Source organism: Molossus molossus, unplaced genomic scaffold, assembly GCF_014108415.1.
Source record: "Molossus molossus isolate mMolMol1 unplaced genomic scaffold, mMolMol1.p scaffold_m16_p_12, whole genome shotgun sequence".
NCBI lineage: Eukaryota > Metazoa > Chordata > Mammalia > Chiroptera > Molossidae > Molossus > Molossus molossus.
The window spans coordinates 76,367,458-76,387,105 of NW_023425347.1; the positions used below are offsets into that span (position 1 = coordinate 76,367,458).

Here is a 19,648-nt window from a genome sequence, read left to right on the forward strand (position 1 = left end):
CACTCATAAGTAAGGAAGTTTCCTTCCTAGGATGGAAATACTACTAGGTCGAGCTGACTGCCATCAGCAAGAGGTGTTAGGAAAGTTCCTGTGACAGCAGAACCATCTCTGCTCTGTGCTGTTACAAAAGTGCCAGGGCTTTGGGGGACACTACAATGAATGGCCCAAGAATGGGCATGCCAGAGGCAGAAATCCTATTAATATACAATAAGGCAATGGCCCACACAAGCTGTTCAATAGAAGCACTCCAGCTAAACCAAATTTTCTTTGCTAGAAAGGAAGTTCTATTAAAACATGTGATCTGTGTGCTTTTTAAGTATCCTAAATATATAACTGTCTTTCTTTCTATAATGTTTTTTCTTTATTGAATTTTTTTTTAAAGGAGAGGAAGGGAGTGAGAGAGAGGAAGGAAGAGAGAGAGAGGGAGAGATAGAAACATCGATGAGAGAGAACATCGATTGGCCACCCCCTGAATGCCCCCCACTGGAGATTGGGCCCACAACCTGGGCATGTACCTTGACCAGGAATCGAACCGGCGAACTCTTGGTGCATGGGTCTATGCTCAACCACTGAGCCACATCCGCTAGGCTATAATCATCTTTCAATCATGCAATATAATATGCCTGCACATGCTAGTTAATCCCAGGAGATCATTAAAGGCATATAGCATTTTAGAAAGATTACTTAGTATGGGGGGTGAATTGGAGGATAAAAGCCAGCAGGCAAGAAAACCAGCAGAAGCTACTATGATAATACAAGTGAGACCTGATAGCAGTCTGAATTACAACAACATCTGAATGGAGATGAAAAAGTGTGGCTGACAGTGAAAGAGATATAAGCAACATGAGATTTGATGACTGATTCTATATGGAACAGTGAGGCAAGGAAAGGAATCTAGGATGATGTCAGATTCGGGCAATTAAGTGGGAATACAGGAAGGAGAACGTGTTTGATTTGGGGGTGTAACAGAGTAAACACGTGTTCTATTTTTCAGTTTGAGATGCTTTTGATTTGAAGTTGCCATTAGAAGGACAGATTTATATAATGGCTTGAAGTGCAGGACAGCATTTGTGCTGGAGACAAAGATATACATGTAATTATTTAGTACAAATAAGTGATGTGTCATGAATGGATGAGACGACCCAAGGAAAGTATATTCTGAAAGATGAGAGCAGACCTAGGATACTACGTAAAAGCACATCAGTATTTGAAAAGATCTTCCCTGGCCGGTTTGGACCAGCAGTTAGAGCACTGGCCCGCGGACCAGAGAGTCCTGGGTTTGGTTCCTGCTAAGGGTACGTACCTCGGTTGCAGTTTGTCCCCTGTCCTGGTTGGGGTCGTGTGGGTGGCGACCAGTTGGTGTGTGTCTCTCTCGTGTCGATGTTTCTCTTTCTCTCTCTCCCCTCCTCTCTCCCTCCCACTCTATCTGAAGATAAATGCAAAAAAAAAGTCCTCAGGTGTGGATAAAAAAAAAAAGAAAGAAAAGGTGGCTGGGGGAAGGAATACAGATTATCAAAGGCAGAGTAGTGCTATGTAGAGTAAGGGACAGAGTATTTCAGGGCAGCTGCTCAACAGTGTCAAAGCTACTGAGACATCAAAGAAAATGAACTGAGAAGTGCTCACTGGATTTAGGAGCAAGGAGGTACTGGTGACTTGCCCAGGGAAGAAGAGAGTCCCTAACACAGTGAAGATAAGCTAATATCCTTACCTTCATCCTCTCACATTGCTTGTCCAGTTTCTCTGAGGCTTGGTTCACTCCCATGTGACCATCAGTGGTATCCAAGGCTCTTTTCTCCAGGCTAGCTCCTGACAGCTGCTCCATCTGTCCACCAGGTGATCCCAGTGAAGCCATCCAATCCAAGAGATCATCGATCTTACTCCTGTTCTCTGCCAGTTCCTTTGCTGCTTTACTCTGAAAGCCACAGAGGGAGTCTAGTGAGAAGGCCTTAGATATTCAGCAATTACAGGTTACAGATTAAATCAAGAGGAAAATTTTTATGCTAAAAAAAAAAGAAGACGCTCTAAGACTGGGTATAATCAGTCTATGAACCCACAAAAAAGAATGAGCATCTAAATTTGTTGAAAAAGTAATTATTTAAAATAATCTCTAGATTTTTTTTCTATATCTTACTGATTTAAAGGGGGGGGGGTGCAAACCCTAGGACTTAAAGGACTTTATTTTATTAAAAGGTGATTTAGTCCTGGCACCCCAGCAAGGCCTCATGGCTTCCTTTCTAGGTACACAAAAGTGATATACTGGCTTGCCTAGGGTAAGAGATAACACAGTCACACTCAATTACCTGGCTGCTCCTCCCTAAGGGAAATACAGACTTCTACTATTCTTTTCTCTGCCAAACAGAACATTGAGTTCTGAAACCATTTTCTGACTCTTTAAGTATTACAATTAATCAAAAAGGGTATGTCAAGGGATACGTTCATCTGTTGTTCATAGTTCAGAATCCATCTTCAAGTAACTTATTCCTCTTTTCTCTACTTCCCTGTTAGCATCCAAGTCCACGGCCAGACAAAAAATTCTAATTCCACCTGCCAGTGTCGAGTGGGGTGCAGAAGACCATTTGAGACTTCACCTCCTCATAGGTTTATCCCAGTGTCATGATTTCCCTGAAACTATAGTGGCAGCTTAGGGATGGCTTGTGGCACACTAAGACTCCTCCAATATTTCCCCCAGCACTCTTAGATCACCAGTCTAGATTCATGTAAGAAATATGCCATTTTCCTTTTCCTCCCCAGGGCACTACCCTTCCTCACTAATTCTTTCTGACATTTTTCTTTTTTTCTTTTTTTTTTAAATCCTCACCCGAGGACATTTTTCCATTTTTTGTTCAGATAGAGTGGGAGGGAGAGAGAGGAAGAGAGAGAGAGAAACATCGATGTGAAGGGACACATCGAGTGGCTGCCACCCGCACGACCAACCAGGGCCGGGGACAAACTGCAACCGAGGTACATGCCCTTAGTGGGAACCGAACCCGGGTCTCTCGGGACCGCAGGCCGACGCTCTAACCGCTGAGCCAAACCGGCCAGGGCATCTTTCTGACATTTTTCTATCAGAGTATTGAGTACACAGACATTCAGAATTTTTTTTTTTTTTTGTAACATGAACTTCTTACCAGCTACTCCTGACTTAAAGTTCTTTAGGATATTTCTTATAAAAACAAAATATTGGCCGACAGACCTGCTCCTGAAATAGCCCTTTTACATGATTCTATGCTCTGTGTTAGGGGGAACTGAGGAGGCAGTTCCCCCTCATTACCTTTGATTTGTGTAGGTATCAACATTTTCTTTTTGGAAAAATGCCAAGTGTCATAGCAGCTTGGTTACCTTTTCAGTCTCCTGCTGTAAGGCTGAGGTCACTACTTCCTCCAGCTCCTTCTGGGCCACCCGTGTCCGTTCCTGGAGAGCCTCATATTGCTCCTTAGCCTGATGAAGTTTTTCTCGAAGAGCTGTCAACTCATGGGGGCTCAGCTTGGTCTCATTGTCTTCCAGGAACCCTTCAATGTCTTTGATGACACTGGCAAATGAGGTGGCACGATTCTGAATGTCATCCTGTAAATCCTGAACACATGAAAACAGAGATGGCAGAGCCTTCAACTTTAGTACACCTAAGACCTCTAATAGCACAAAGGTGGAAAGGCTGGGATGACGTATCTGCAACAGACTTATGTTCCTGATTATAATTCGCTTAAGATTTAGGCCTAAGCCAATGCAAAAAATAAATTTAAAAACATTTTTTAATTAAGAGGTGTTCTAATAGATAATTTTCTAAGCAAAATTTAAATTTAAATTTCTGAGCAAATATTTAGTGAAGACAAAAAAGAAGACCCCAAAAACATGTTGAATAGCAAGAGATTTTTATTTTGTAATGAGTTATCCTCAGAGATCATTCTTCTATAAAGAAGAGTGAGAAGGATTCTATCTGAGTCAAGGACTGGTTGGTCCTTATTACTCTCCTTATCCTTACTGTAGCTGATAAGAACCAGCATATGCATACTGCCTTGTCTCCAGCCTCATCATTCATTAACCTCTTTTGTTCTTTTTTTGGGGGGTGGAGGGAGTTTAATTCTCACCCAAAGGTATTTTTCCACTGATTTTTATAGATAGATTGGAAGGGAGTGAAGGAGGCAGAGAGAGAGAAATATCGATGTGAGAGAGACACATGGATTGGTTGCCTCCTGCATGACCTGACTGGGACTGAGGATAAAACCTGCAACTCAGGTACGTGCTCTTGACTGGAAATCAAACCTGTGACCCTTTGATCTGTGGGCTGATCCTCTAAATGCTGAGCCAAACTGGCCCTGGCCATGGCCCTTTGGTTCTTTTTTAGTCAAACTAAGCTAGCTTTCTTTCAGTTCTGGGATATGTAGTGCTTGATCCCATTCCTACACAAGCCTCTGCCTACATATTCTTTTCCTCCTCCCACCCCTTCATGCCTTAACGCCGACATGTCCTTCATTTCTCAGTTTAAGTGATACTTCTTCAAGGTAATCTTTTCTGACATCCTAGACTAGATTGGGTCTCTCTGGGTATGTTCCTTTGTAGATATAATAGTTAATAATTATTTGTACATTTTTGTGATTATCTATAATATCCGTCTCTTCCACTAGACTGTAAGCATCATATGAGCAGGGATATTTACCACTACGTTGTTAGCACTAAGCACGTGCCTGGCACATAGTAAGGCTTTACAAATGTTTGTTGAAGGATACAAAAAAATGAATGAACTTATACTAACCTTTAAGTCACTTTGGTTCTTCTGCAAAGCAGAAAGATCCTGCTGGGTAGCTCTACCTTGGTGGCTCACCAATGCTCTTTCTGCCTGTACTACCCAGCTGCAAAGATCCTCCAGTTTCTCATGACAAGTATTTTGTTGTTTCTGCAGGGTCTAATTAAAATGCAAAGGGGCCAAAAGACAATTAATAATTCTCATTTTACAAAAATGAAATAACTTCCTGAAATATAAAACAAGGTTATAGCTCAAGAATGGAAAAGTTGGTAGGAGACTAGAACAGGAAAAAGCACAGAATCATATTTAGAAAGCTCCCCTTCCATCTGTACAATCTTTTGATCTGGGTCTATGGTCTGGATTATAATCAGGGGTAATTTCAGGTCTTGGTTTGGGAGCACCTTTGCCAGACTGCTCTTATTATCCTTAAAAATAGGGAACAGAGAGCCCAGATGCTTGAAATCCATAGTCGATAATAGTGATAATAAAAAAGTGGTTCTGATCAATTTCTCTACCAGAACCAGAGGATGTGCTACATATTTGTCAAAATATAGAAAATTAGAAGGATTGGACTAGAAGGGAAAAAAATCAAGAAACCTGACAATTCATAAACTAATTGAGCTTCTTAATAATTTAGCAGACTTCATAAATCAAATGTCTCATAAATGCAGATACCCATTAAAATGGAATGATTACATGCCAAGCATGATGGGCTTGTCTATTTTTGAGAAGAAGGAAACTGCCCAAGATTAGCAACTGGCTCAGACTTTCAGGTGTCTACATTGATTATCAAAGAGAAAAGCCAGGCCCAAGGGGAGGGAAGGAATATGTTTCTGTGCCTGATCCCAGATCTCATCTCAGTTGCCTGACACTGAAGCACCTGATTGAACAATTGAGCATGATGTGTTCTCCTGACCATCCTTCTAAAACCATTTTCCACCAGTTTCTACCTTCTGATGGTGTTTTAGTCACCTGCACTTACAAACAGGTGCCCAAATTGGCCCTCTCTCCCCCTCTTTAGGACAAAAAGAAGGGCTCTGCAAGAGAACTCCTAAGAGCTCTTCAGCTGTAAAACAGGATCTTCATGGGTTAGGATGGGTGCAGACTGAATCTGAAAAAAGCAAAGCAAACAAGTTAACACACAGACATACACATGCATTCAGGGCAAATATAGAGAAGCAGAACATTTCCGACAATTACAAGGTTAATACACACTGTGGAATTAATTATTTGCTCAGAGAGAATGTTCACATGCAGATGCATCACCTGCTGCAGCTCAGGGGCCTACTCTGGGTCTGGGCTGTGTCTTTTTTTTTAAATCATCACCTGAGGACATTTTTACTTCTTTTGTTCAGAAAAAGTGGGAGGAAGAGAGAGAGAGAGAGAGAAACATCGATGTGAAAGGGACACATCGAGTGGTTGCATGACCCAACCAGGACCGGGGACAAACTGCAACCGAGATACATGCCCCCAGCGGGAACTGAACCCGGGTCTCTCTGGACCACAGGCTGACGCTCTAACCACTGAACCAAACTGGTCAGGGCTGGGCTGTGTCTTAAGGTGGCTCAGACCAACCCTATTTCATTAACTGTCCATAGGCTACACCATGCTATACAAATTTCTAAGTGAGGACAGTGCAAATTTTCAGATTTGAAAAGTAACCTAAAGTATTTCATTAGTAGTTTATTTCAATTTCAGTATAGTTGAAACAACTAAGCAGTAATAGGGGACATACGAAATTGACTAACCTAATTTCCTTTAAGCCTGACTCAAAAGCTCAATTCTACTTTGCAAAATATTTAATAAAGCAGACCCTGAGATGGATGTGTTGGTGATTATGACAATTCTAATATCATCTTGCTGAATTCCAATTTATTATTCAAATAGTAGAAATGGCATAAGCACCATTCTTGGTATCTAAGGTTATGTTACCATTAAAGCAATTATGTGGAGTTTTGCAAGAACAGGGTTGTGATGGAAGGTGGTAGGGTGGTTAATTTTTTCCCCCAAAATGCTTCTACACATGGTTTTCCATAATTGAATAAGCAGGTATTGGACAATAATGATAATTTAAGAGGCGCTAAAAAATTAATATGATCCTGATAAAAATTTCCTTGCCAAGGAATCTTAGTGCTACTCATTTAAAAAGCCCCAGAATAAAACTGATTTCAAAACCATTCTTCTCAAGAGCTCGGAGTATCTAAATGTTCTTAACAACCTTCAAAAGAATGCTAAGGGAGAAAAGAGGGTTGGAGATGTGATTTTCATTTGAAAGTCAGAGACAATGAGACACAGTGAGGGGAGAGTCTTATTAAAAAGAAAATACTTGCACATGCATACACACGTAAACACATTCTCTCACACGCACACATAAAACCAAAAACATGGCAAGAAAAACAGCCAGAACAGCTGCCTCCTGGATCAGAACCAAACTGGCCTGAATGACATGAAATTTCAAAATTGGTGAACACAGGCTTCTAGAATCATGGTAGACGTATTCTGGCCAAAATCCCAAACACAGGACATCCCAAAAGACAAACTGAGCCCAGCTGCTGGTTCAGTCTGACCTTGACCAGGGCTGCCTCCTCCGTTTGTTGAAGATGACCCTGCAAGGCATTCATCTGAGCTGCAGTCTGCTCCAGGAGGTCCTGGAAGGACCTCTGCAGTTCATTCAGAAGCCTCAGCATCTGTCGGTTCTGCTGAGGGGTCAAGTCCTGGGCATGCTCGGAGATAAAGAACTGAATATCAAAAGCAAGAGCATCCAGCTGAGATTTCCTTTCAGCCATGGGCTGTTTCAAATCCTAAGGTAGGTAGGGAAAGGGGGAAAAAAAAGAAAAGAAATGAAACTTCTAATTCTCTATTGAAGCAGAAGCTGTTGGTTCTAATCAAAGAACCAACATAACCAATGAGAAGTTAACTTACTGTATTTTTATAATTGACACTGATAATTTCTAGAGCCAAATCAGCACTAGAAGTCTCTCACACATCTGGTCTCTCCACACTCCTCATAAATTACAATTAGGTTTCCTTTACTGCATGTTGATTTTCAAATGCAGCAAGCTTTCATTTATTTATGTTAACAGAATTACACTATAACTAATCTCAGATATCTGTAAAAAAAATGTTTTTACGGTTTGCAAAGTACAACAAATTTCTGATCTGAGATATATCTGCCTAATTGTATTTTCTTAGGTTCAAAATTTATTTGTATTTGTCCAGCAGTGTTACTGGTAGGTCAGAAGTAAGAAAACATTCAATTTATTTGTGGTTCATTAAAATATATTTTTATAGTAAGTAATGTTGCTTATACATTTTAAAACTGTAAAGGATTACAGTCAGACTTCCTTTTTTCGTTTGCATTTATCTTAAGACAGAGCAGGAGAGAGAGAGGGAGGAAGAGAGAGAGAGAAACATCAACGTGAGAGAGACACATCGAGTAGTCGCCACCTACATGACCCCAACTGGGGCCAGGGACAAACTGCAACCAAGGTATGTGCCCCTTAGAAGGAACTGAGCCTGGGACTCTCTGGTCTGCGGGCTGACACTCTAACCACTGAGCAAAACAGCCAGGGCCCTTTTTTTGTCTATTAATTTTTAGAGAGAGGAAGGGAGAGAAAGAGAGAGATAGAAACATTGATAAGAGAGAACACTGATTGACTGGCTGCCTCCTACATGCCCCCCACTGGGGATTGGGCCCACAACCTGGGCATGTGCCCTGACTGGGAATCAAACCAGTGACCTCTTGGTGCATGAGTCAATGCTCAACCACTGAGCCACACTGGCCAGGCCAGTCAGACTTTCTTATGTAATAGTTATATTGCTCTCTTACAGTAGTAAAAAGTGCCTAAACACTATAATTATCTATTTTTAGATAATTTAAAAAGCACGCAATATTTCCACAAAAATTTAGTGGCCATCAGCTGTTACATGGATTCAGTAAAAACAGTTACGATATCTCTATCACTTTGTATTGAGAGCAGTCAGAAATCTTCCAAAGCAGGCTGGGAGGGCTTCTTGGCTATTTATCATTAGACCATGCTTCCTTCATCTGTGAATACATGGGTTTGGGAAACTATTACTAGGAAAAAAAGGCTTAGACGGTGGCTTTCTTCTGATAAAATAATTCATATAACTTATAACAGGGAGAGAAATCAATGCATGTATGAGATGCTATGTGTTTTTATATTTCATACTACGTCATAGGATTTTTCTCACCTTTCCTTCTTTATAATATCCTGTCATTGAACAGAGTCTGCTACTCATTCCCACAATGATATCTTGGATAAAAGGGTACGAAAGAAGGAAGGTCAATTCTTGCAAGATAAAGAAGAATGAAGGTGCCCTGGCCGGTTTGGCTCAGCGGTTAGAGCGTCGGCCTGCGGTCCTGAGAGACCTGGGTTCGGTTCCCGCTAAGGGCGCGTACCTCGGTTGCAGTTTGTCCCCGGCCCTGGTCGGTCGTGCGGGTGGCAGCCACTCGATGTGTTCCTTTCACGTCGATGTTTCTCTCTCTCTCTCTGTTCCCCTCTCTCCCTGAACAAAAAAATGGGAAAATGTCCTTGGGTGAGGATAAAAAAAAAGAAGAATGAAGGTGTATACATGGGGCCTGACCATGGACAAACCTTTACGTTTGCTTCTCTTACACTGCTCTGACTTTAAAAAGAGTTTAAGCAGAGGGCAAACAAATCTGTGTGAGCAATATCTAATATTATCTTAAGTATAACCTCCCCAAAAGGAATAATGTTGGGGGAATAATCCTCTGGATCATATGTATCTCAGAGCCTGTATCTTTCTCTTACTGACTTATAAAAACTATCAATTAATTTGAGGCTTAACAAAAAGAAAAGCATCTCTCTAGATCAGGGGGTTGGCAGTCTACAGACCCTGGCCAAATCTGCCTTTCAATTGTTTTTGTGAATCAGGTTTTATTCTAACACATCCATGTCCATTCATTTATATACTGTCTATGGCTGCTTTCATGTTTCAATGGCAGAGCTGACTGGTTGCCACAGAAATGGGCCACTTACGTATAACCTACAAGACCTAAAATATTTACTATCTGGTCCTTTACAGAAGAAGTTTGCCAAGCCATGATCTAATTCATTGACTAAAAAGTACCCTGAAATTGATGTGTGTGCATAGGATTAGATCTTGGGCAAAATAGAAACAAGGGACAGACATCAGATGCTCAGTTCAAAGAGGCCATTGATAATAATGAGCCATTATGTAGACTCTCTCAGAGAATAGCTGAAAGGACATATAATCATAATGACTGAAGCTCCGGGGGTATGAGAACCTAAAAAATTAAATATAGTAGACTTTATTATATCTGAAATGGCAAATCAGACTTTCTAGAAAGATAAGTACTGGTTTCTGTGGCAGGAAAATAAAATTGATTTTATTCTCAAATGCTTGAAAACGGGAGCAGAGTTTACCTCACACCGTTGGAGGTAATGAATCAAGCTGTCGGCATCTGTGTCACTGTTATATTCCTTGCTATTCAGAATAAGATTGGTATGGTCAACCCAGGCTCTCAGATCTTGAAGTTTGTCTTCTAGCTGTTCACGTTGATTTAACACTCTAGTCTAAAAAATAAATAGCAAAATAGTTTATGAAAATCTCCAAACCTGCCCAGACTTTATGAGCCTTTGTGAATAAAAACAAGAAACTACCTTTTTTACTTCCACAGTGTTCTGGAGGTAGAGAAGTCTAGAACTCCAGCTGTCACTCACAGAGTTGAGAGACTTTTGAAGATTCTTGGCATCTTTCTCTAGAGCCTTCAATAGTTGAGCAGGGACTTCCTGAGGCTGGCTGAAGATAATCTGATTCACACACTCCAATTCCTGATTCACCAAGGTGGACAAATCCTTTAGCTCCTTGTCTAACACCTGAGGGGATAAAGTAGAATTACCTGCAGAATCAAGACTAGATATCTTGCTATGTAGGAATTGGTTGTGAACACAGTCTTCTCTCACCTTATGGATATACAGGTTTCAGGGCTTCTGAGATGTTTTGATATATAGCCATTAATTTATTTGGTTCTCACAATCACTAATTCTTGAGATAGGCTGAGTAAATATTATAATTCTGGATTTACAGAAGAGATGCCTCAGCACTTGAGTGGAAAATTTTTTGTCTGAGATTATCCAGATAGTAAGCAATAGAGTCAGGAACTGGATCAGGTTTTCTGACTCAGGGCAGTGCTCCTTCCACTATAACATGTTGACTCTCTGAGAATGTCATTATGCCTTATTAATGTTATGCAAATAAGTAAACCAAAAGGACAACTCCCTCTCCAAATTCCAAGGGGGTAGAACCAAAGAGCATAAAAATATCCCAAACTAGCTTTCCCACTCAGCTGGTCTACAATATTCTTATCTTCAGTAGGGAAGCCAGAAATAAGCTGTGGAAAGCTAGGTAGTTCTTCTGGGCTTCCTCCTCACTTCCCCTTCACCCACTCTACTCAAGGTCATATGTTGGACATTGAGAAACTTCTATAATCTCTGCCCTCATTGCAACTCCAATGCTGTAATGACTCTCAACTTCCAGTTTCAGTGAAAGCTACTCTTCCTACCTCTCATGTCTTTAGCAACCTCATTCCATCACTCATCACTCCCTCTCCTCCAACTTCAAGTTCTCCTTTTCTACCACTTCTTTTTACTCGGCCCCCAAAATCTACTCAAAACATTTCTTTCAGTCCATCTCCACTAACTAGTGTCCTACCTCCTTCCCTGCCTGTACTACCAAGCTTCTGGAAAGAATGGCCTACATTAATTGACCTCACCTTTCAACCTCCCATTATTCTCACTGCAACCTAGTTTAAAGCCCACCAAACCACTGCACTGAAATTGTTGTTATCAAGGTCACTAGTGACTTTCAGGTGCTAATCTCCCTTTTTGTCTTCACTGTACTCAGTCTCCCTACTGTAGTTAACCCTGCAGACTACTCCTCCATGGAGTCTCTTCTGCTGTGGTTTCTGAGAGTATTTCCCAGTGTTCTTCAGAAATCTCATTACACATTTTCAATCTATTTTTTGTCCTTTAAATGGTGGTGTTTTGAACACGTTTTTCTTCCATTACAGTCTCTATTTCTTCTAAGCTAGTGGGCCTGGAGGAAGGAGGTCTCCAGGAACCTACCTTGGCCTGACACAGCAGGTCCTGTAGCTCTGCCAGGCTACGCTCCACAGGTTGAATCTGTTTGGTCCTTATTTCAATGTCTCGTAATAGAGACAGATAGGATACCAGCTTCTCATCATATTCTAGACAGAGTCGCCGGTTAAATATATTCTGTGGAGCCAAAAAGAAAACTTACTCAGACCTGACATTCTCCTTTAAGTCTGCTTTTTAAAAACAGGCTGGATTATATTGATAAATAAGACATTTTTACTACACTTAGGGTGAGATGAAATAATACATGTTATTTTGTCCATTTTCTGAAATCGATAGACAAAAAAATTGATTTTATTATCTTCCTCAGGGAGTAGAAACTCATAATTATCAATCTGTAAGCATCCTTTAAGCAAAATTTTCAAAACCTAGCCTAACTTTAGGTAGCATCACCCCAATGTTAGTTTCTATGTTTAAAACCCTGCAAATTTCAGAAAAACATTTAAGCCATTGCCTAATTTTCCAACAACTGTGTTAAAACAGTTAACAGTCAACTAAGTTATATTTTATAGAATCATCTAATGCCCTGAAATATTTGCATGCATACAATAATACATATGTAAAATCAGCACCAGTCAAGAGTTTTAGTATTAAACCAGTTTTATCTTAAAAAACAAAAAACAAGACTTACTTTAGTTGCTTTGGAGGGCTCCGTGTTTACACCTTCATTTCCCTTTCCCCTCGGTGCAGTCAGGAAGGGAGTTTGTTCACTCCCAGGGCTTTCTCTAAGCTTTTCTTGCGGTGTCTTCTCATCCACCTTCACTGTAGGGTGTATGAGGGGCACTGTCTTTTCCTCACTGGTCTCTGGCATAGCGGGACGAACGGTGGCATCCTGCTGCCCTGTACTCTCTTTTGGAGACACATCTTTGAACAATTTCTCTGGAAGAAGGGATACCAAGACTCTGGGAACTCCCTGAGTCATTATGCCTTCAAAGAACCCTGCTTCTCCACCTGTAACTACAGGGTTTGACAGTTCTAGAAATTCCTCTCCAGTTATTTCCTGAGTTGCTACCATTTTAGATTCAAGAATTCCACAAAGTTCACTATCACTTTTGCTGTCCTGATGATGAAAGTCCTTTCTGACTTCTTTTGGGTCTACTCTAGAAACTGTAATTTCTTCCGATGTAAGACCTTTTGTTGAGTCAAAAGGTACTTCTTGGTATGATTTTTCTTTATGTTCATTAGATGAGCAAATCAGATCTTTGCTTTCCTTAGTCTTAGAAGTAATACATGAATCTTCATGGTAATTGGCTTCCTGTTTGGTGGTTCCTTGGAAAGACTTGTCTGTCTTGGAAATTTGGGATGTGTCTGCAACTTGGGCTTTTCCAACTGATTCCTGGCAGTGCAATCCTTGAGGTCTTGGGGTCATAGAAGAGAATGGTTCACTCTGGGCCCCACCTGTAATTTCTTGGGACAAATTTTCTTCTAGTTTTACAGTCAAGCAGAGGCTTAATTTTTTTACTTCTCCTTCACTGACCTGATTAGAGTTGAAAAATGTCGAAGCGTTTTGATTTCTTACAGAAACTTCTTTGGGTATCATTGGGGATGAAGAGTCTTCAGCTTTACATAGAATAGAAAATCCCAGCTCTCTATCAGCTTCTTTCCCTCTTTCAATTATGGTAATTTCCACTGGCTGACTCTTTATACTATAATCATGATCATCTCTCATGGCAATATCTTGGTTCAACTTTTCTTCTGAAAGAATTGCTGGTTTGCATGTTTTGACACTGTCTCCTATAATTATCTCCTTCTTCTCTCTCTTTCTTTTCTCCCTGGTATTCATTGGTTTCTGAATAACCTGCTCACTCAGAAATTTGCCTGAAGTTTCACAATTTGATTCTTGTGCTTCTGAAGTAATTTCTCTTTGGTTTTCCCTTATTTCTTTATCATCTAAACGTGATGCAGACTGTTGCATATGAGAAATAATTTCTATTTGTGACACTATTTTTTCCTGTTCTTTGTTTGTATTTTTTTCCATGTTGTTACGAGCCACCTCTTTGAGTTTAACATCACAAACTTCTGAGTGAGGGTGTGTCACTGAACCTTGGCCCAATGATTCGCCTTTACAATCACTAGGAATTATTACACTGACAGACTCCTTAGCATCTGGAGAAACTCTCCTCTTATCTTGATCCTTGCACTCTAATTCTTTTAGTGAAATTTCCCTGCTCCTTTTTGCCTGCTCCCCAACAGAAATTCTCCTTTTACCCTTTTCTTGTGCAGACTGACTTCCAATTTGAAGTAATTTCTCCCTTTCTTCTTTACCACAACTAATTTCAGCAGTCTGAATACAAGGAATTAACGTTTCCTTTCTTAGAAATTCCTTCTTTAATTCACATTCTTCAATTCCATCTTGCTTTTCAATCTGAACCCCGTGATCACTCGACTCTAAAGTATCTATTTGGACCAAAGTTGCCAGTTCAGGGCTAATAAATCTTTTCTCAATAGCTTCCTTTAAAGTCACTCTTTGATCATTAAATATGTCAATGATTCCTCCATTTTGCACCTGATGAGAAGCAATAATTCTGACCATATTTTCATCCACCAATTTCTGTTCCAAAGCTGATGCCAATGTCAGTCTTTGTCCCGTGGCAGTATCTATGATTCCCCTAGTATTTGCTTGAGCTTCCAGAACCTTCAGTGTAGATATAAAGTCTACTTTTCCCAGTTGAGTTGCTTGAGACAATGTAAGGACTTTGTCACTCACTCCATCTTTAATGTCTGAGAAAGGAATTACTTCTAGGTATCTCTGTCCAGATTCAATATCAATCTTACATTTCTTTACTAATTCTGAATAGGAAACAATTCTGTAATTCTCAGGATCTACAATCCCATGCATCATTCCTGAAGACAATATTGCTTTATTATTTAACAGTCCTTCTTTTTCAGCTTCTGCCAATGTCAATCTCTGGCCAGAAATGAGATCCACAAAGCTTCCAGTCAATGCCTGAATTTCTTGGATTTCTCCTTTCAAGCCTGGGGAAATAAGATCTAATTTTATAGCTTCAGGGAGAGAAACAGTTTCCTTGGTTTCAGGATGAAAAAACTGACGGATGCTTAAGTTCTCCACTTTTTTGAGTTGCTTGGCTAAATCTTCATCAATGATGCCATGTTTAAAGGCATTATCAACAGAAAGTCTCATCCCAGATATATGGTGAATGATACCTCCATCTACCACCTGCTTAGTTAACAATTGAATGGCCTCCTCTCTCTCCAAAAGTCCTCTATCAATGGACTGCATAACTGTCAGAGGGGCCTTGCTATCAGGATCCACAATTCCAGTTGTTTCCATTTGTAAACTAATTAATCTCTCTCTAACGGTTTTTTCAGCATCCCTGCCTTTGGAAGCTTTCTCCAGATTTATAAGCTCTGTCTGGTCAGCATTGTCCACCAAGCCAAGATTTAAGGCCAAAGTCACTGAAACTTTTTTGCCTCGTTTCAGGTCAACAATTCCACCAGTCACCACCTGGCCCTCTAAAATTCTGGTGGCTGTTTGTGCGTCAAGAAGTCCAACTGCAACTGCTTCCTTCACAGAACAGAGTGTGTGGGTACGGGGGTCTAAGACACCACTAATAGCTTTGTCTGCCATGAGGACATTATGTAATAATTTCTCATCCATCAGTCCTTCACTGATGACTTCTTCAGTTGTCAAAGATTCGCAAGTCTGAGAGTCAAAGAAGCCCCGAAACATGTTCAATTTTCCCATAAGTTTCACAGCAGTGTGACTGGGTACAATGCCTTGGGCTATTGCTTCATTCAATAAGAGCTGTTGACCTGTTTGTTCATGAAAGATACCACCATCTAGTAATTGTGTAGATAATATATTTAAGGTAGCTTCTTCAAGCAATTCTGAAGAATGACTGCATGACAGGGAAGTTTCATTACCATGATTGGCCTCATCTGTTTGTTCTAACATCACACTACCACCTGCAATGTTTTGTTCTTCTGGACTTTGTTTATGGTCATCTTTACCTGAAAATGGTTTATTTAAGGCTTTCTCTTTGTCCAGAGAATGAATATTCATGTCATTTTCAGACTTGAGTTCTGAATCTAAATCTAGAGTTTTCTCTACCTGAAATTGTGACTTTTTACTTTGGGGTTTTATGAGAGGTCTAGTTTCACCCGGAATATATTCGGCTTCAAGTGTGTTTGCTTGTTCTTTATGACATATAAAGGAAGTCTTTTTGAGAGTCTGCCATTCTTCCTTTAGTGTTTCAACAGAAAAAGGATCTTTGTCCATCACTGAGGTCATATCTTCAGGGGCTACTGTAAGGAGAAATCCTCTGCTGAGATTTTCTCTGGTAGACACTTCTATTAGGTCTTTCTTTTTGGTACCTGATAACTGCCATTTTAACTCTGATTTAACTTGACCTATGACCGTCACAGTATCAACATTTGGATTTCTCACTTTTTGTTCCCCTACAAACAGGTCTTTTTCAGGGTTCTCTATAAGGGAACTTTCTGTTACTACAATGATCTTTTTGCCCTCTGCTTCCATGCAACTTGCCTGATCGGGATTGTCTTTGTTCTGAGAAGAGTGAAACTCATGTGACCTCACAGTCAGCCTATCACAGACAGTTTCTGTAATTTTCACATTCACTAATTCTTCTAATTCCTCGTGAGTTTCTAGTCTCTGTTGCTCAATTCCAAACACTTCTAGAGGACTTGCTTGATATTCATCTTTTGCTGTTAGTGTTTCTATCAGCTCATTGTCTACCAGGAGCAGCCTCTGTCCATTTTGCACATTAATATAGCTGTGACTCATCAGTTGGAATAATAGCTTCTCGCTATGGCTTACCATGCCCTCAGCTTGGTCCTTGCTGCACGACAGACCTGATGCTCCAGGATTAATGTTCAATTTGCTTTGTTCTAAAGAATCTGCTAATTGCATGTGGGGCATCATATCAGGTATGCAAATCGACTTTAAGTTATTGGCAAGATCTTTGTTCAACATACCATTTTCTATTGCTTTTTTCCAGGACCAAATCTCTGTGGTTGCTGGTAGAAACAGAGCTTTAATATGCTGTCGTCCACTAAGGATTTTATGAGCTAGCTCAGTAGATACAATACCTTGTTCCAAGGCATCTGTAATTGGGAGGATCTCTCCAGACTCAGGCCATATCAACCCCATAAATGACCAAAGGGACTCCAGAATCACAAGGGCAATCTTAGCAGCTATTAGATCATTGCTCACTGCTTCATCTATTGTCAGCCTATGCCCAGTGACAGTATCTATGATGCCTCCTGTCTGAAGTTGCCTTATGAGAATAGCACAGGCCATATCTTGGTCAATTAAATTATGTCTTACAGCCTCTTCCACTGTAAGTCTATGTCCTGTTCTTGGATCTACTATGCCACCAGCAAAAAGCTGAGCTTCCAGCAGCCGAACAGTCACCTGCCTATCTATAAGGCCTTCCTGAACTGCACGGAAAATGCTAACCTTCCGGCCTGATTTCAAGCTCACCATTCCCCCTGCCAATTGCTTGACAGGCAGCAATTTCAACCCTGATTCTTGGTGGACAATACATCTCTGCATCAGATCCAGCAAACCGATTTTCTCAGCTGTGTTGGGGTCTATCAAATTCTTGGATGATCTCAGGTGAGACTCTAACTCTGAGTGAAGCCATTCAGAAATGAGGCCTTGGTGAAAAGCCTCATTTAGGTTAATACAGTTTTCATTAAGGGAGAGACTAAAACCTCCAGTTGCCAGGTGAGCTTCTAAGATTTTCAGTCCAACTCTCTCACTGATAATTTTCTTCTCAATTGCTTCCACTACAGAAAGAGGGCCTTTGTTCTCAGTAAGCCTGCTTATTAAGGACAGAGTATCCTGTAGCTCCTGGAGCTGCTGGTACATCTGGTGATTAATGAGGTTTCTGGCTAGACCCTCCTCCAAAGAGAGCTTTTCACTGGTCTCAGGGGAAATGAGTCCAGACATGATAATCTGGGATTCCAGGAGCACAAGGCCTGTGTCATGGTCAATGAGGCCCTTTTGTATGGCTCTGAAGATGGGAAATATCTCCACTGTGCCTAGGTCAATCACCCCAGCAACTGCTCTGCAACCCTGAAAGAGAAAAAAGAAAAAAAAAGAAAAACTAAATCAGAGAAGCACAAGTGTTGAAAGGAGTCATTCAAAGACCTATACTACAAGGTGGGGCAAAAGTAGGTTTACAGTTCTGAGTATGCGAAACACAGTTTACTCTTATATTATTATTTATTGATTACTGTATTATTTTCCATATGAACAACTATAAACCTATTTTTGTCCCAAACTGTATATCAAATTCTGACCACAAAAAATACCCAGCCTAGGAAGGGCCCCAAAGTGTAGGAAATATTATGAAGCCCGGTAGTGCTAATGCTGAAAGAGAATTTTCTAAACTATAGAACATTTAACATGGCCAGAATAAGTTCACAGACTACTTGAGGGATGATAGCATTAAGCATATCTGAGCAACAAGATCTACAAAGTAGCAAGCAGTTAAAGTGAAAGGAGAGCTATTACTAAGACTAAACTCACCACAAAGGTTCTTAAGACACATACCAGTTCCCAAAAATGAGAATTCAACCTCATATAACAACTTCTCAGTGTTGAAACCCATGTAGGAGACTCTTGAAGTAGTACTTCCTTGCTAATGAGTTCAGCAGAACCAGTCCACGGGATTAGAAGAGAGATTTAAGCATCCCAATAACCACACACAGTTGTATATTTGAGTAAAGGGCCCTGTGTATATTACTCATGAAGCTGTTTAGCATTTGGGGCAGTAATACTCTTGGTGGTTACTGCTAGCACTTGCCAAGGCAACGGCTCTGAGTTAAATTAGCTCTAGGAATTGAAATTAGCAAGTCAAGGAAAGAATAGACTGGGACATTTGCCTCTGGAACCACTAGTAACTCTTCTTCTAACCTGGGCTAGAATGGGTGGTAACCACCATGATTACAACTATCACTTACTGTGCACTTAATATATTTATTGAGCACTAATATTTAAGCCTCCCAACAATCCTAAGAAAACAATGATTATTAACCTTTAGTTTTCAAGTAAGAAAATGAGTCATAGAGAGGTTAGGTGACTTGTTCAAGGTCACAAACTAATGAGTTCTAGAATCAAATCAAGGTCTGACTCTAAATCTTGGGCTATTATACTTCTTTCCCAGTTGAATACAGAAAAGTATGAAGGATAAGTACAACAGTATCACATCTTACAGGGAGGTAGGTTCCAAGGTCAGTGAATAAGGCAAACCTTATATAGTGTCTAATTAACCCTTGCAAAAAAAAAGCCTAAAAGAGTTCCTATTTTGAAGCCTTTTACCACAAAATGATAGTATTCAGAAATTAAATAATTCAAGTGTTTTACCACTTACAATACTTCATCACTTTTATTACTCTCCAACTTTCTAGCTCTTCTTGTTCATGTTCATTATCTTCGTCTTCTATAGATGGTTTTATCCATCCTTCTTTAGTCAGTATTAATTTCTGATCCTTATTTAACTCTTCAACTTATCCATGGAGGATCTCGTTGAAGCAACTGCCAAGCACTTCCCAGACTCCTAAATAATGCATTTCATTTCTGTCTCAGTGAGAAGCAAACACCATAGGAGTAGGTACTTTGCCTATTCAGTGTCTGGAACAGTACCAGCAGTCCAATAAACATTTCATTAATAAATAAATAGACTGATAAATAGTAAGAAAATCATTAAAATCATTAACCTATTTCCAGATTTCAAAAACATTCACTGAGGATTTC

At 40.2% G+C, this 19,648-nt stretch overlaps 1 protein-coding gene across 4 annotated transcripts in view; it reads right to left on the reverse strand.

Moving 5' to 3' along the window:
• The window catches only part of MACF1 (microtubule actin crosslinking factor 1), a 233,613-nt gene that overhangs the window by 103,173 nt on the left and 110,792 nt on the right, over positions 1 to 19,648 (reverse strand). For 2 of the 4 annotated variants that reach the window (XM_036257345.1, XM_036257344.1), the window contains exons 36-43: positions 12,536 to 17,965; positions 11,875 to 12,024; positions 10,411 to 10,626; positions 10,174 to 10,323; positions 7,309 to 7,542; positions 4,751 to 4,900; positions 3,340 to 3,573; positions 1,709 to 1,912 (exon numbers count right to left, since the gene is read on the reverse strand). In XM_036257345.1, the coding sequence (XP_036113238.1) occupies positions 1,709 to 1,912; positions 3,340 to 3,573; positions 4,751 to 4,900; positions 7,309 to 7,542; positions 10,174 to 10,323; positions 10,411 to 10,626; positions 11,875 to 12,024; positions 12,536 to 17,965 (6,768 nt within the window). The remainder of the gene's footprint in view (positions 1 to 1,708; positions 1,913 to 3,339; positions 3,574 to 4,750; positions 4,901 to 7,308; positions 7,543 to 10,173; positions 10,324 to 10,410; positions 10,627 to 11,874; positions 12,025 to 12,535; positions 17,966 to 19,648) is intronic. The other 2 variants (XM_036257347.1, XM_036257348.1) reach the window with 1 other exon arrangement.